Raw genomic sequence first — 18,205 nt, 5'->3', positions numbered from 1 at the left:
CAGGTTGACATGACCCAGCGGCAGCATTGAGGGAAGCTGCTGCACTGTCTGACCTTTTAGAAGAGGCATTAAACTGAGGCCCCCCCTCTGGTGAGTGTAAAAGATCCCATAGGTTATTCTTGGCTCTCTGTCAATCAGCATCACTGCTTCCTGAAGAAGAACCATACGGACCCGAAATGTTAACTCCGTTTTCTCTCTCCACAGATGCTGTCAGACCTGCTGAGTTTTTCCAGCATTTTCTGTTTTTATTACTGCTTCCTGTTTGTGGGAGCTTGCTATGCCCAAATTGGCTGCAGCGTTTCATTTATTACAATGGCAGTTGCGTTGCAGAAGGGCTTTATTGGCTGTCAAGCCTCCTGAGGTTGTGATAAGTGCTACATAAATGTGTGTCTTTTATCCTGGTGTGAATGCCTCCTTGCTTTTACTTGATTCCTGTCGGTCTGAAGAATTTGCTGTGATTTCCAAATAAATGAAGGTAGAAAGGTGGAAAGGCGATGGCGTGGTGGTATCATCAATGGACTGGTAATCCAGAGAGACCCAGGGTAATGCTCTGGATTCGAATCCCACCATGGCAGATGGTGGAATTTGAAGTCAATAAATAAAAAAAATCTGGAATTAAAAGTCTAATGATCTAACCACGGAGCCATTGTCGATTGTTGTTTTAAAAAAAAATACCCATCTGGTTCACTCATGTCCTTTAGGGAAGGAAACCCGTCACCCTCACCTGGTCTGGCCTACATGTGACTACAGACCCACAGCAACATCGTTGACTCTTAACTGCCCTATGAAGTGGCCCTACCAAGCCACTCAGTTCAAGGGCAATTAGGGATGGGCATGGGCTTAGCCAGCGAAGCCCACACCCCATGGGTGAATAAAAAAGAATGTAGGTTTTCCAACTGGAGATTGTAGCACTTGGTGGGGAAGGGGGCTCTCTGTGAGTGTTATCAGTATGTTTTGATATATATTGTTGACCTTGGGTATACAGATCGTATAATCTGTAAAGATTGCACATGCCTTGAAACTCAAATGTAATAATCAGGAGGAGGATGGTAACAACCCTCGGAAGGATACAGACTGGAAAAGTGAACAGATGTGGCAGATGCGATTTAACGCAGAGGGGTGTGTGGGTGGGTGGGTGGATGGATGCGCCTATTTGGTTCCTGCTTGACTTCCTTTCTCTGGGGTGGTTGGGGGAGGGGGGTGGCTGTGCCTGTGGGTGGGGATCCATGTGGCCAGTCTAACACACCCACAAGTTTTGGTGAACCAACTGGGCAATGGCCAGGTGTCATAGGCGACGCCACTTGACCAGCGCGACTTGGGGCTTCCAACCACCTAGCTCCCTTTTTAATCTTGCTGGGTGCAGGGCGAGCAGAATCTTGAGTCTTTCCAGTACAGATGCTGGTTTTGCCCTTGGACACCATCTGCACTGACCACTGTTGTTTTCAATTGTAGGAGAGCTAAGCTGAGGTTGTACCTGGAGCAGCTGAAGGAACTGGTGCCACTTGGGCCAGACTGTTCGCGACACACCACTCTCAGTCTACTGAAGCGAGCGAGGACTCACATCAAGGTAACTTGGGATGGTTAGATTGGGCTCACTCCTTGCCCTGAGCCTGTTTAATCAGCAATCCGACGCGTTCACCTCTTTCAGTAATTTTTGGCATGCCAAGTTTCTCGTTTCAAACAAGGGAAGTAATTTCCAAGGTCATCGGCAAAAGAACCAGAGGGGAGATGAGCTGTAGCTGTTCTTTCAGGCAGTGTTGATGTTGTGATGTGGGACACACACGCTGCCTGAAAGGGCAGTGGAGTCAGATTCAGTAGTGACCTTCAAAAGGGAATTCGGTCAAGGCTCGAAGGGGGAAAACCTGCAGGCCTCTGGGGAAATGAGCTGAGGAATGTAACTAATCAGCTGGCTCTTTCAAAGAGCCAAGTCAAATAAATGCCACCTTGAAAGATTAAAATTAAGGACCAAAACTGTTTCTTCTGGGGGCATCAAAGGAGGCTTTAAAAGGTCATTCAGGAAAGAAGTTAGGAACATATCAACATGGGACTTAGGTGCAGGAGTAGGCCATTCGGCCCTTTGAGCCCGCTCTGCTATTCAATAAGATCTGGTTTATGGACTCAACCCCACTTTTCTGTCTGCCCCCTGATAGCCCCTGACATCAAAAATTACTCACCCTTGATTCACTGACCCAGCCTCCACTGCTCTCTCTGGGGAAGAGAATTCCACAGACTAAAGACCCTCTGAGAGATAAGGTTTCTTCTCATCTCAGACCTCTTATTCTTAAACTGTATCCCCTAGTTCTAGACTCCCCCAGAAGTGGAAACGTCCATCGGGAAGTCAAGTCCCCTCAGGATTTTGCATATTTCAGTATGATCACCTCTCATTCTTCTGAACTCTGTGGGTATAGTAAGTTAGGAAGCATTTTTACGCACAAAGGATATGGGAAATTGGGGACTCCGCAAAAATTCTTTTGAGGGGTGGGGAGTGCAAATGGAGCTTTCGAGATTGGGTAAAGATTCAAGGGTTATGGAGCAAAGGTGGGTATATGGAGTTGAGGTGCAGATCAGCCATCCAGCTAATGGAATGGGAGAACAGACTCGCAGGGTTACAAAAGCAAAATACTGTGGATGCTGGAGATCTGAAATAAAACCAAAAGAGCTGGAAAATCTTAGCAGACCTGGCAGTATCTTTGGAGAGGGAAATGGAGTTAACATTTTGAATCCAGTCTGACTCTCTTCGTCACACTGAAGGAACTCCTTCTTGTGTTTCAGAGAGTCTTACTGAACTCGGCGTTAAATCTCTTCACCCAGAGAGTGGTGAGCCTGTGGAATTCGCTACCACAGAAAGTAGTTGAGGCCAAAACATTGTATGTTTTCAAGAAAGAGCTGGATATAGCTCTTGGGGCGAAAGGGATCAAAGGATATGGGGAGAAAGCGGGAGCAGGCTATTGAGTTGGATGATCAGCCATGATCATAATGAATGGCGGAGCAGGCTCGAAGGGCCGAATGGCCTACTCCTGCTCCTAGTTTCTATGTTAACTTTGTTTCTCGTTCCACAGATGCTGCCAGACCTGAGTCTTCCCAGCACTTTGTGTGCTTTTATTTTAGACTCACAGGGTTGACTTGGCTTTCTCCTGTTCCAGTGCTGGTACCATTCTGACCAAGTGGGTGACTGGGGGTTTTTTTTGTCCCTGATGTGACTGCTCGGTGACCTTGCTGGGCTCAGGGGTTCTCTGGGCCAGGCTGGTCTTGCTGTACCAGGGCAGGGCCTCTCCTCTCCCTGGGGAAGGGAGGAGCCCGGCGTGGGTGAAATGTTACCGATTCTTGCGCCCCACGGGACCCTGTAAATGAAGAAAGCGACACATTCCGATGACGCCACGGGTTGGGGGGTGGGGAGGCGGGGGTGAGCTTGGATGTCAGTAGGCACGACATGTGGGCAGGGCTTTAAGTTCACGGGTGTGACGTGTGTAGTCTGCACAGGGACGTGACCCCCCCTACAGTTCAGATAGGCTATCCAGAGGAGGAGAGGTCGCCTGGAATGCTTTCATCCATTGGGACCCAGGATAAAACCAGACTTGAGTGTTGCAGAGAAAAGATCACCTGACACTGGTAGACACACAGAGGCCTCTTGTTGAGTGTCAGCCGTGGCTCAGTGGGTAGCACTCTTCATCTCGTGAGTCAGAAGGCTGTGGGTTCAAGTCCTGCTCCAGGACATAAAGCGCAGAACCCAGGCTGACACACCAGTGCAGCACCTGGTGCCTGTGAGTGGAAGTCGCCTTTTGGAGGAGACGTTAAACCGAGGCCCTGTCTGCCCCCTCCGATAGACCTCATTCAATGGGATGTGAGCATCGCTGGCTCAGCCGTCATTTCTTGTTGCTCATCCCTAGTTGCCCTTGAGAAGGTGGTAGTGGTGAGCTGCCTTCTCGAACCGTTGCAGTCCAGGTGGTGTAGGTACACCCACAGTGCTGTTAGGGAGGGAGTTCCAGGATTTTGACCCAGCGACTGTGAAGAAACATATAATATACCATGGCGACTATTTGGAAGAAGAGAGTGGGGGGAGTCCTTCGCTTGAGTCCTGGGCCAATATCTATCCCTCAGACCAGCATTAACTGCTGTAGTTTGCTACGTTACATCATTGGCTACACTTCACAAAATGTACTTCGTGAACTGTAAAGTGCTTTGGGGGTCTCCTGAGGTCTCGAAGGGTGCTATATAAATGCAAGTCCGTCTTCATTCATTCTTCCTTTTTCTCTTGTGCAGAAGTTAGAAGAGCAAGACAAGAAGGCCCTTCACCAGAAGGAGCAGCTTCAGCGTGAGCGACGGTACCTAAGGCGCCGTCTGGAGCAGCTGGCAGTGCAGGGGATGGAGCGTCTTCGCACTGATAGCCTGGGGTCAGCAATCTCCACTGACCGCTCGGATTCTGAACAAGGTGAGATCCACGAGCTCGCTCGGGGCGGACGTTAACCGCGTGAAGTGTTCACTCCAGCGAGCCCTGGGGGTGTAACTGCAGTCTACCCTCCCGAGATATCGGCGCGGCTCTGACTCTGGCCTCTGGCGCATCCATTCCCCCGGTTTTAATCGCCCCCCCCCCACCATTAGCGGCCGTGTCTTCAGTGTCTAGGTCTCAAGCTCTGGAACACCCTCCCTACAATTTTCCTCCGTTCCGCCCCCGTTTTCCTCCTTTAAGATGCACCTTAAAAACTTCACCTTTGACCAAGCTTTTGGTCAGCGGAGCTAATATTTCCTGAGATGGCTTGGGGTCCATAAGACCATAAGACAAAGGAGCAGAAATTAGGCCATTCGGCCCATCGAGTCTGCTCCGCCATTCAATCATGGCTGATAAGTTTCTCAACCCCGTTCTCCCGCCTTCTCTCCATAACCTTTGATCCCCTTACCAATCAAGAACCTATCTATCTCGGTCCTAAATACACTCAATGACCTGGCCTCCACAGCCTTCTGTGGCAATGAATTCCATCGATTCACCTGGCTAAAGAAGTCTGTGTTTATATAACGCTCCATGTGCAGCACCTTTGGATGTTTCATTACGGTAAAGACGCTACATAAATATAAGTTCTCGTCTCAAGTGCGGTAGTGCTGGGGCTTTCAGAAAGAAACTAATAATTCGGGATGGGGGGGTGGCGGATGAGCGCATTGCTGGCAAAGCCCATCCCACTGCCTTCCTGAATATGGAGAGTGGCTCGCTGGGCTATTTGGATCTGGAGTCACAGATCGGCCAGTCCGGGTGAGGATGGCACATTTGCTTCCCTAAAGGGCATTGGTGAATCCGTTGAGTTTTATGACAACCTGAAAGCTTCACGGTCACTCCCGCTGCTGACAACTTTTCTAATTCACAAATTCTCTTCAAAGTTACCAGGGTTGGGATTTAAAAGTGCACCCTCTGGGTTATTAGCCCAGGCCACTGGATTACCAGTCCGGCATGATGAACACTCACCTACAGTGAGTGCATTGGGCTGACATCCCACTGATCACAAGGCCACCTCCCAACACGGCAAATTCTATTCACGGGCTAGCGCCAGGTCAAAAACGACCATGAAAAATGCAAGACGGTCGATGTCATTCAGGAAACCTGCCCCCTTTACCCTGGCCTGACCCTTATATGCGTGCCCAGCTTCACTTACGTGGCTGGTTCTCAATGCCCTGTCGGGGTAGCCCTGGCAAGCCACTCGTTCCGTAAAGTGAGAACTCCTCATGACCACAGCAACCACTTGCATTTATCTAGCACCTTCTTAAAGGAGCAAGAGGCTCAAAAGATGCCTCCTGGGAACGTTAGCAAACAAGGATCAGTGACGTACCGAGAGTGAATTCATTGGGGAAGTAGAATGGAGTGGAGGGAGATCGGTGAACCTTGGCTCCAACCCTGAATTGCTCATTTCCTAAACTGCAGAAAGTTTGATGCCTAAACAACAATTGCAGGTCGCTGGTTTAACAGACGTGGGCGAGTTGTTAAATTTCTTCTCTCTTTCATCTGATTTAATATTTCATTCCTGTCTTGATGCCTGCTGCAGTCCTTGGGTGTTCTCGATGGGAGTTGCGAGGTTCCCCGGTGCAGACGGTGTTAACATGTTGCCTTTGCTTTGTGTTTCTCTGCAGCAGTGAGTCACCGCTCTACCTACCAACCCTAGAACATTGCTAAATGTTACAGCGCAGTGTCTGCCAGCACTGGTTGACTTCGTGCTGTTTACAATCTCCTATTTTTTTAAAATTTATTTACCCTTTCACAGGGTGTGGGCGTCGCTAGTTGCCCCTTGAGAAGGCGGTGGTGAGCTGCCTTCTTGAGCCGCTGCAGTCCATGTGGTGTAGGTACAACCACAGTGCTGTTAGGGAGGGAGTTCCAGGATTTTGACCCAGCGACAGTGAAGGAACGGCGATATATTTCCAAGTCAGGATGGTGAGTGGCTTGGAGGGGAACTTGCGGTGGTGGTGATCCCAACTATCTGCTGCCCTTATCCTTCTAGATGGTAGTGGTCGTGGGTTTGGAAGGTGCTGCCTAAGCAGCCTTGGTGAGTTTCTGCAGTGCACCTTGGAGATGGTACACACACTGCTGCTACTGTGCGTCGGTGATGGAGGGAGTGAATTGGCATTCTAAGGCCAAGCTGCTAACACGAGTTCAAATAATGAGCACGATGCCAGTCTGAAACAAAGAAAAAATAGTGGCGGTGGGGTGGGGGTGGGGGGCGGGGGGTGCGGGGAAGGGGGGCATTTGGCCTATCGTGTCCATGTCAGCTGAAAAAGAGCTACCCAGTCTAATCCCACTTCAGGAATATAGGAAATAGGAGCAGGAGTTGGCCATTCAGCCCATCAAGCCTGCTCCGCCATTCAAGACAATCATGGCCGATCATCCACTTGAGTGCCTATTTCCCACACTATATCCCCATATTCCTTTATGTCATAGGTATTTAGAAATCTGCCAATCTCTGCTTTAAACATAATGACTGAGCTTCCACAGCCCTTCTAACTCTTGGTCTGTTGAGCTGTGGATTACGGCTTTTCGAGTGCACACTCGATTTGTTTTATAAACGCGATGAGGGTTTCTGCCTGTGTCACCCCTGCAAGTTCCCCTTCAAGTCACACACCAACCTGACTTGGAACTATATCACCGTTCCTTCATTGTCACTGGGTCCTGGAATCCTGGAACTTCTTTCCTAAAAGCGCTGCTTTGCACGCACCGACACTCCATGGACTTGCAGTGAAGCTCACATCCCGTGAAGGAATTTTTTTTTTAAACTGAAGGAGGCATCTTTAATAGCACTTTTTGGATGGTGGAATATTCCGGGGGGAGGAAGTGGGCTGGAGGTAGAAGAGGAGTTTTGGAACTGACATCAGACTGAGTCAAAGGGAGCGATTTTGAAGGAGACCATTTGAATGTAGGGTGAGATATCGAAAGAGTTGAGAGATTTTCACACTACAGGGTCACACTTCCTGAATAATCCTGCCAGAGTACATGGCAAGGAAAGATACAAGGCTATTCAGTCCATCACACGAACATATGAAATAGGAGCAGGAGTAGGCCATTTGGCCCCTCAAGCCTGCTCCGCCATTCGATAAGATCATGGCTGATTTGTTTGTTTTGAATTCCACATTCCCATCTACCCCCGATGACATTTGATCCCCTCGCCTAACAAGAATCTATCTACCTCTGCCTTAAAAATATTCAATGACCCCGTCTCCACGGGGAATTCCAAAGCCGCACGACCCTCAGAGAAAAGATTTCTCCCCATCTCAGCCCTTAAAGGGCGACCCCTAATTTTAAGACTATGTCCCCTAGTTCTGGACTCACCCACAAGAGGAAACATCCTTTCGACGTCCACCTTGTCAAGGCCGTTCAGGATCTTGTATAACTTCAATCAAATCACCCCTCACTCTTCTAAACTTCAGTGGAAACAAGCCCAGTCTGGCCAACCTTTCCTCAAGACTAGCCACTCATTCCAGGTATCAATCTAGTAAACCACCTCTGAATCACTTCCAATGTATTTACATCCTTCCTTAAATAAGGAGACCAAATCTGCACAGAGTATTCAAGGTGTGGTCTCACCAATGCCCTGTATAACTGAAGCATAACATCCTTACTTTTATGTTCAATTCCTCTCGTAATAAAGGATAGCATTCCATTAACCTTCTTAATTACTTGCTGTGCCTGTATACTAACATTGTGACTCATGCACTAGAACACCTAGATCCCTCTGCACCTCGGAATTCTGCAGCTCTCTGTTTAAGTAATACTCTGCTTTTTCATTCTTTCTGCAAAGTGAACAACTTCACATTTTCCTACCCACACCTGCCTTGGACTAGGTAGGCAGAGCTCTAAGACCATCTGTCTCTCTAACCTATTGAGAAGCCAGACATTAGTGGTCCACCAGCCCACCATCACGCTTTTAGTCAAACATATTTGTCAGTGCAGAGACTGATAGATGTTTCTGAGGTAAGGGTGTAAATGGATATGGAACCAGTGTGGGTTGATGGAGTTAGGATACAGGTGAACCATGATCCAGTTGAAAGATAGAACAGGCTTGAGGGGCTGAATGGCAGCCTCATTTTCTATGTTCCTATTCTAGCATCTCTTCAATTTGGAGCCCGTGTTTCATGCAAGCTGTGTATTTCTGAGTGGCACAGGAAACATGTTAATTTGTGTGACTTTGACTGCATTTTGTCTAGTGTTAGTTCTATGTAACTGTTTCACCTGGTTCCCAACCGGACACTTATCAAGTCTTACCATGTTTTCAGATTGGTACATCAAATGCCTGCTCTATTTGGGAGTCTGTCCCTGCATATCCGTTGCTATTTCAGCCGTGACTTGCTGGGGTGGCACACTGTCCTCTGATTTACAAAGTTCTGGGTTCAAGTCCCAATCCAGGGCTTGAGCAGGTAAAATCAAGGCTGACACTCTAATCCAGTACTGAGGGAGCGCTGCACTGTCAGCGGTGCCGTGTTTTGGATGAGAAGTTGCACTGCCTGCTCGGGTGGATGTGAAAGATGATCTGGCGCTATTTCAAAGAAGAACAGGGGAATCATCCCCAGTGTCCTGGTCAATATTTATCCCCCAATCAGCATTACAACAATTTGATTATCTGGGTCGTTATCGCATTGCTGTTTGTGGGAGCTTGCTGTGGGCGAGCTAGCTATTACGTTTTCTACATTACAACGCTTCAGAAGTACTTCTTTGGCTGTCAAGCGCTTTGACGTGCCCAATGGTTGTGAAAAGTGTTATATAAATGCAAGTCAGTCTTTCTTTAACTTCAGACACAAATTTTTCTCTTCCCTTTGCTCTCGTGCAGAAGCCGACGTTGACATTGAAGGTATGGAGTTTGTCCCCGGTGAGTTGGACAGTGTTGGCAGTGCCAGTGACGTCGATGACCACTACAGTTTCCGGAGCAGCTCGAGCGACAGTGGCTACGCAGATTCTCGCACAATCACACCGAGGCTCTCGTAGTGGCTGCTTCAGTACCAGCAGAGGACCACCACCCAAGCCAACGCAGGGCACTTATAAAATTGAATTTTTTTGTTCTTCTTTTCCTGAGATCGTTAACTGCCACTCTTTCACAGACACCCCAACCACAAGAGCACTCTCATTGCCGTTACCCTGCTGTAGTTCTTTGCAAGCCCCCAGCTCATCCATTCCAACCTGACGGCGTTTGATTCTTTTGGCTGACAGATGCAAAGAATTGCGGGATGGTATTTGCAATAATAACGGATGGGCAAGTGAAGGGGAAAAGGGGGGAAAAAGCCAGCTCTAATGATTAGCCTCGAAAGTAGAGTATTGCTTTTCTCCTTTTAATTTGAATTATTATTTTTTTTTGCCTCGTTTCCAATCTCTCCATGGTAAGAGTTGTGGCGAGCACACGACAGAAAGCGGCTTTGCTAGCGTTGCACTGAGTTGTTTTGCCGGGTTATTAACCGGAGACCATTTTCAACTCCGCAGCTCCCGCCACTTGGACAAGCACTTGGCTCGCGTGTGTCCTATCACATATCGAACGTCTACCTTTCCCGATGCAGGACGTTTGTTTTTTTTTTAAAAAAAAAAGTAACTTAGACAGTATTCCGATTAAGGCTAAGTGCAGTGCTTTTATTGTCTCCTTGTTAATCCTCAAAGAGTTGATCGTGTTACACAGGGCGTTTTGAAAACGAGAAACTCCGCAAGTCGGCGTATCGAGCAAGGAAAGAAAACTTAGCGAAATATGCTTCTGCTTCATTCAGCGATTATACACCGAGCATGCGGCAGTTTCATTATCTGTGTCGTTTAGACTGCTTCTATTGAAATGTTAGCGATACTAAAAGTGTGTTTGTTTTCACTGTCTGCTTGGTTTTAGTCATTAGAGCATGGCTTCTAGACAAACTGATCAATCATTTAAGTACACACCTCTTGAGAGGTCTTTCTCTTTGAGAAAAAAAAAGGACTGAAAAAAATTACAAAAATAATAGTCAAGTAATTTTAGCCAGTGTAGTCTCAAATTTCCTGTATCAAAATTTTGTATTATATTTTCCTAAATGTTACCTAAACCATGCTTGTTGGGTAGAGAGGGAGGGGGGGTGGCGGGATGTGGTGGGAAGGGGCTAAAATGGTACAGGACCCAGACCAGAGTCTTAGACTCTCTGCCATTGTCATATTGTGCCTTGGTGACTATTTCTCGGAGACCCTGTTCCCCTCCGATTGTTGGCACTTGCATCCTACCCTTTGTCTCCCGAAGTGGATATGATGAGAAGAAATTCATGGCAGCTCTTGTTCCTTGTTTGCACTCTTAAAGCGACTGCTTCTGAGCTCACCCACCAGGCGGTTCGCAGTGGTTACAGATCACAACATGACCTTGCTCCGGGTCCCTGCTCCCCCGCCCCCACCCCCCCGACCTCCTGATGGGGACAGGTCAAAGGTTAGAACATGGCAGCTGAATTTTTAAAACAAAACTTTATTAAAAAATAGTATATTGTATCCTATTGTTATTGCTGGTTCCTGTAATGAAAGAAAAATCACACTATAAATGCCTCATTACAAGGGATTTGGCTGTAACGATCGAACGTGGTATTTGATTGACGCACTGCAGAATTTCCAGCAGTTTTGTTGTGAAGGTTATCTTATTTTTCTCCGTCTTATGGACGCCAATTTCTGAATCATGAAAGCAATAGAGATTTTACTTTCTCATCGGTAAACACACGTGACTGTTAATAGGATCAAATTCCGAAGTGATGTATGCAGTCCGTCCATTCCTCTCCCGGATGACGGAATGCTGTGATCAAAAAAAAAGGAAAGCTGTTTACTAAAAAGCGGAACTCTCGCACAGAACCTCCACGTCATGAAGGAGATGACTGTGATGTGTAGAAAGCATTACAGCTCTTGTGTGTCTGTGTCTGTGTGAGTGTGTGTGTGTGTGCGTGCGCGCGTGCGTTAGTCCCTTTCACATGGTGATTTCCTCAGGCATTTTAAAAAAGGAATTCTAACCAAATGTCTTTCGACTGCGTAATCAGTGGGGTTGGATTTCCTGAATTAAATATTCAGCATTGTTTTGCCACTCATGCGTTTAACGTCTGGCTCAACTTAAAGCTCTACAGCCAGTGAGGGGGACTAGCTAGCGATTGTTTGGTGTCGGAGGGATTGGCCGTTTCAGGTGGGGGTGGGGGTGGGTTTGCCTTTGCCCAACAAGAGTTCTGGAGCTGTGGCCTTCCTGCCTGGAGTTGATGCTGTTTTGCTCATCTCATCCCTCGTTATGCTAATTGATAGATCAGAGGAGAGACTTGCTCCTAGCTGTACATTCCTGGATTGTCCGTTAGGAGGTGTGCAATATTGAGCTGTGTTGATGTTCTGGTGTTTTATTTTTAAAAATCAGATTTCCTTTTGAATTCCCTCCCTCTTGTTTGTGGACCTCTTTGGGTACTCATTGTTGAGAGTTTTGACCATAACAAGTTGTTGATGTTGGTGTCCTGGTGGCATTTGTGTTGGTGTGTAATTACCCCATAGACTGTGTTTTGTGATTTGGGGACATGGTAGCACTTAAGAGGCTTTTTGGCCGCTAAAAGCCTGTAACTGGTCCTTTCCTAGAGCAATCCAAAACTCGTCCCTGTGGATGCTGGCTCAGCTGAAACTTCCAAGACTTGAGATTGATAGATTTTTGTTGGGTTTGGATTATGGAGCTAAGGCAAGTTAGATGGAGTTGAAGTGCAAATCAGCCATCATATAATTGAATGGCGGAACAGGCTCGGGGGCCTGAACGGCCGCCTTTTGTTTTGATACAGAGCTCCAGGCACTGGTGCTGCACTTGAACATGGCTGCTAACCAGTGTACCTTGTGTGATGTGATTCATTCTCACATTGGACCACTTCAGTACATATACATCAGTGCCCTGCACTTTCATAGTGGGGTGTTATGACTTGGGACTTGGAGTGTCTGCCATGTATGAGACTCCATTGAGTCTAATAGCCCCGACTTTGAGTGAGGAGATTGGGCTTGCACCAGTAAATGGGATTTGTGTGTTTGCATTTGGTCCTGAGTTTATTCCCGCAGCTACCATTGCCCCACAGATGAGAATGCTGAACTTCAGACTCAAGGCACTTGTATTTATTTGAGTAGGAGATGAAGGTGGTGGTGGGGCGGCTCGATCAGAGTAAGACATGCCCAATCTTGTACAGCCGCTTAACACTACATTTACACTGCTGTAAGGCACGAGTGTGGCATGAAAACAGGGTGAATAATTTAATCTTCCAGTAGGAATCTGGACACAACTATTACTTTTGGGTGTTGAGACCCAATGCTGTGGAAGTGGATGTGAGCCTTTTAATCACATAGAACTGTTTTACTATTCTTGGTCTCTTCCCTACGCCCCTTACCCCATTTTTGACTCTGGACTTTGTCAGTGCCACTGTAAAATACCCAACCATATGTAGTCAAGGCCCATTGTGATGTGTCTTGGTTTAGGCTGGGAGCATATCCAACAGGGGAACTGCTGGTGCAGTTATCCTGGTTTGGAATAAATTAGCCTGCTTGAGCTATTCTCTTATTCAAATATTTCTCGTTTAGCTATTGAGGGAGGAGGGGAGATGTGCAAAACTCACATGCAACTTAGTTCAGAGATGACCGCCTCCTAACTTATGTGGAAGAAATTCCATATTGGGATACAGCAGAGAGCCAAAGAGATTTCCAGCGAGGTCCAACACTGCTGATGTCTTCCGCTAACTCTTGGCTGCCTGAATCAAGACCATTCATCAGGTTTGCAGCAGGGTTAAGCTTGTAGAGTTAAAAACTGATCCTTCCCCTCCCTAACACGAGGTGTGTGCGCGCACCCTCATACGATGCTGAAACAGAGCCACAAGATGTTGGCGTGTCTTGGGCCTGGGCTTTTTTTAACTCAACTTGAGCCAAGCAACCCACCCAGACTAGCGGGCCTTCCACAGTGGTATGTCAGACTGGAAGGTGGGGTGATGGCTTGTGCTTTTTTAAAAATTTCGAAAGTAAATAGGAAACTTTAGCAGTTAAGCATTTTTTTTCCTTCTTTGCTAGGGGAAGGGGTGAGGTGGGTATGGGCAGGCAGTATAGACTTTATATTTTAAATAAGGTCTCCGACAGACCAAAACTGAATTCCTTCGATTTGTACAATTGATAATTGCAAAGCATTTAGATAATTGGTCTTGTATCATTTTTAATAAAGTATAACATTGACCTACTCTGATAATTGAGCCCATTGATAGTTACCAGGCCTTTCAAGAAGGGGATCATTGCTGCAGTATTAAATCTCTTATTGTGCCGCAATCACTGGCTTTTTTAAAAAAAAACATTTTTAAAAGTCTTTAAAGAGCTTTATTTTTGAAAGGTGGAAATGATCAGTTCTCATTCCGCCACAAGAAATTAACTTGGAAGTGTCTCATTTCGCTTGTGTGAATTGTTGGAATTGAGAGAATTGTTTTCTCTCTTACCTCCTGAAAAATGAGATTCAAAATTACCAAGGCACTAGCTAGTGGCCGGTTGGAAGTTTCAACAACTGCAGTTTCTGTTGAACAGATCAACTTTTTCCTTGATGTGTAATTGGAGGAGGTGGTTGTTGGTGAGGAGGAGGAGGGCTTTGTTGAATGGCTTGAGGTACACTGGATGGGTTCTGTGCCAGAGACTTGTGAATATGTATTGTTGAGGAGCGACTTTCAGTATAGAATGCTTTATATAGCTCCTAAGATGTATAATATAAATTCACACATACATGGTGCTGGCTACCCCCCTGTAGCTCACTGAAGGTAATGTGTTGTATCATTCTTTCATTGTAATATAATAAAACATTTTTTTACATCATTTGGTCCTCTATCGTTTTATGGTTGTGTTTAAATTTTGAGATGCGTATTCCCTGCAATGGGATTTTGCACTAGGGGTGGCATTGCTTGATTTCTGGGTAAGAGTGACTTTTGGATATTACTTGATGGGATGCTTCTGGCTTTTGGTAAATATTGTCGTGTTCCCGGGGTCGCCTCCAACCCTCCTTCCATTGTCAAAATCTCAATGGGCTCTTTTCTCTTTCTCACCGCCACCATCCTGCGTGCCCCCCCCGCCAAACACATACACAGTTCCCTGCAATGTTGCGATGTTTCATAGGAAGTTTAGGGGACAGAGAGAGGCCACACTTGGCCCATTGTGCCTGCACCGGCCAAAACACGAGCAACCCAGCCTAATCCCACATTCCAGCATTTGGTCCGTAGCCCTGCAGGTTCATACCCTGACACCTTTTTAATGAGTTGAGGTTTTCTGCCTCTACCACCCACCCTTTTGGGCAGAGAGTTCCAGACCCCCACAACCCTTGGTGAAAAAACTTTTCCTCACCCCTCCCCTCTAATCTCTATGGCGAACCTCCTTCAAATAGTGACACTCCCAAGACCTTCCCACACCGAGCACCTGCAGAACCACTTCTGTTAGTGCTCCTTGTGAATGCTAACACGGATTCTGAGGAACACCAGAATATGCAAATAAATTACATAACCCTTGGGACACCCCTCGCCCTGATTTATAAAAGACAATATTAGTTCAATGGAAACGGTGCTGCAAATGTGGAAAACCTTTAGAAAGCCTATAATTTTCACAAAAATAATAGTTTAATGCTGCTTGCTGGATTTTTAAAAAAATCATCTAAAAACTTCTGGAAAGTTAGAGCCATGAATTACAAATCTCCAAGTTTCTGAATGTTTTAATGCATTTGCGGTTACCCTCGAGAAAACACTAGTTTCCCCCACAATCTCCCTATGAGTTATGTAATTGCTGCCGTTACATATTAACTGCCCTATATACCTGGTTGTAGAAAGTTAGGTCTGGTACTTAAAAGTGTAAGGAGTCAATGATTAGATTTGTATTCTTGCGATTGTACTCAACATCTCCGACCCAGAAAGGGAACAACTCAAACTGGAATCTTTTCCCTGCAGATACTAAATTTCATATTTTTCATTCTTTAAATGTTTTCCTTTTTTACTTCAATCCAATCTCTTTATCTCTTTTTATTTCTTTGTACCCACTCATTCTATTGTCTTCTCTGTTCATCTATTTCCTTCTCAATGCTTAAAATCTCATTGGGTAAGGAGATAGAAACAACAGGCTACCGTTCGCTTCCATCCCTGATATTTGGTTATCTTCACTGTGCTGTTATCAACTCGCACTTCCAGCAGCTTGCAAAGTATCTTCAAGCTGAAGGATGCAGGAGAAAGCCTAACGGTACACTGTGTGATGCCCCACTATAGCGAAATCTGGGCAATATTTTGCTAAGTCACTAAAAAGGATTCATACAATATTCTCAAGATAGTGAGAATTGTGGATAGATGTCTCATCACTCAGACTGCAATAGTCCAAGAAGGTGACCCACCAGTGTTTCGCCTCCCTCCCCTGCCCCTGTCCACCACCACCACAGGGGCAATTAGGGAGCTTTTTTGGGCATTTACCTACAAGGTCAATGGGTGATAAATGTGCTTGGTCTGCTTAATCAGTGACCTTTTCCCCATTTCAAAGGCAAAGCTGCAACCGAGAAATGTCAACTCAGTTCTTTTTTAAAACCAACTCATTGAGCTTTTGGGCAAAGTAACTATTAACCATTTCCTTTTAGCTATTTTGACCCATGATTTTTTAAGACATTTGGTAGTACAGAACTTGAGTGTTTCTGAAAAAAGAGACACTTTGTCAAAGCTTTTCCTCTTGCACTCATCAGGACGATCAAGAATACCAATGTCAGCAGAAGCAATAACTTTATACTGTATGAAAAGAGAGTGCTGACTGGTTGGCAAGTGGACTCTGGTAGTGGTGTTGCAATGGAGAATGAACCATCACACTGGCACTGAAATTCATGTACCACATTACTCATTTGTGAGATAGGCTTGATGGTATTTGCCACTAACGTGATGCTGCCATCAAGGCAAAAAGACTATCTCACAAATGAGTAATGTGGTCTATGAATTTTGGTGCCAGTGTGATGCTAGCTAAATAGGCTGTACATCCCAAAGACTGGCAGATCGTATCAAACAGCATGTCCCTTCTACTGTTTGCAACAGGCAAGGTACAGACAGTCCTCAACCAGCCCGTGCTCGCAAATCTCAAACCACTGTGTCCAACGTTAGATGTGATTCTGCAATTGTACAACATTTGCTAAATAATCCTCTGACAACCAATTTAAGATTGTCAGTTGGGCTCGTAGTGTGGTGCATTTGTGTGTACTGGAAGCTACATATATTAATACATGGGGCCCAGTTCTTTGCAGACAGAAAGAACATGTACACGCATTGTGCCTGTTTCTGCTAAACAAAATGTAATAGCCGTTCATTGGTTCATACCTCAGGGTGATGCCTTGACCAATCAGAATTGAGCTGCCTGGTGTAAATTTCAAATAATGCTTGACAAGTTAACTGCCAGTCACCATTAACTGGTCCATTCTCCATGGCAGCGCCTCTACCAATCAGAGTCCACTTGCCAACTAATCGAGTCTCTTCCCGACATTGGTATTCTTATGATTGTCCTGATGAGTGCAAGATGAGAAGCTGCGACAAAATGTCTTTTCTCAGCAATACCCAAGATTTTTTATTGCTCAAGATTTGGTACCTTGTTCTGTTTTAGGCATTTAATTGGACAGAGTGTGTTAACTATCTCTTGTTGTTTCTGTGAATGTCAGAGTAACTTTAAGGATACGGTCCCTCTTTGGAGTGAAACTCAGTGAAGTGTCAGCTGTAGCTCAGTGGCTTCTGCCTTGAAGAGGGTTTCTAACTCTGGCTGGGTGTATTTCCGGAGATTTCATCGCGTGACCACCTGGTTTGCAATTGTGTCTCCCTTCACAGGTGTGTGCCCAGTGTCCTTGGGGTTCACATTTTTAGGTAAAATAATTTTACGTTGGGCACAGAAATGGAATGTGCCATCTTCACATTGCTTTCCAATGGTTCCTTTGTTAACCGATTGGATAGTTCTTGACTATCAGAAAAAAAAACCTTTCCCCCAACTTACACCTATATAGCAAATAAACATAAGTGTTTAAAGAAAATTACTTTTTCTAAAGCCGCTATGACTTATCTCCCAGGTTGATCCCAGCATTATCCTGGAAATTAATCTTCATTTTCCTTGAGTGTTAGCCACCCTAGATGTATAAATGCTTACTTAGTAATCTCTTGAATTAGTTGGCATGGTCTGAATCCAGATTTCTTAAAACACCCAAATGTTTTTGAGTTGTATTCAGCTCTATATAGAGCTTGGCATAATAGTGTACACATTGTGTATTTATGGTTTTGGGGATGGGCTTATATTCATTTTCAGCTCTTCAGCAATGTAACTTGCCCATCACTTGTGTCCCATGAGAGGGGAATGAGCTGGCTTCTTGATCTGCTGCAGTCCTTATAGTGTAGCTACACCCAATGTGCTGTTAGGTAGAGGTTTCCAGGATTTTGACCCAGTAAAGATAAAGGAAAGGCGATATATTTCCATGTTGTGATGGTGTGACTTGGAGGGGGACTTGGCGGTGTTTCTGTGTGCCAGCTGCTCTTGTCCTTCGATGCTTTGATGGTCATGGGGTTGGGAGTTGCTGCAGTGTGTCCTGTAGAAACAGGAAGGTGCTGGTGAAGGGAGTGAACATTTGACCCATTGAATAATTGCCAAACGCTACCATTTCTCCCATGATTTTGGTAAGCAATTTTCCTGCTTAACCATACAACTTTTTTTTATTCTTTCATGGGATGCGGGCTTCACTGGCTAGCCCAGCGTTTATCA

The 18,205-nt window shown here is 45.8% G+C and overlaps 1 protein-coding gene across 1 annotated transcript in view; it reads left to right on the top strand.

Annotated features, from left to right (window-relative positions):
* Positions 1-14,281, top strand: part of mxd4 (MAX dimerization protein 4) — a 45,724-nt gene extending 31,443 nt beyond the window's left edge. Inside the window, exons 4-6 of the mRNA XM_078560756.1 lie at positions 1,453-1,567; positions 4,261-4,429; positions 9,294-14,281. Coding sequence (XP_078416882.1) covers positions 1,453-1,567; positions 4,261-4,429; positions 9,294-9,448 — 439 coding nt within the window. The 3' untranslated portion in view covers positions 9,449-14,281. The remainder of the gene's footprint in view (positions 1-1,452; positions 1,568-4,260; positions 4,430-9,293) is intronic.
* Positions 14,282-18,205: the final 3,924 nt, after the last annotated feature.

Source organism: Cetorhinus maximus, chromosome 2 (assembly GCF_964194155.1).
Source record: "Cetorhinus maximus chromosome 2, sCetMax3.hap1.1, whole genome shotgun sequence".
Taxonomy (NCBI): Eukaryota; Metazoa; Chordata; class Chondrichthyes; order Lamniformes; family Cetorhinidae; genus Cetorhinus; species Cetorhinus maximus.
Note: the sequence above shows the minus strand (reverse complement) of the source record. Positions and strands in the feature narration are given on the sequence as shown.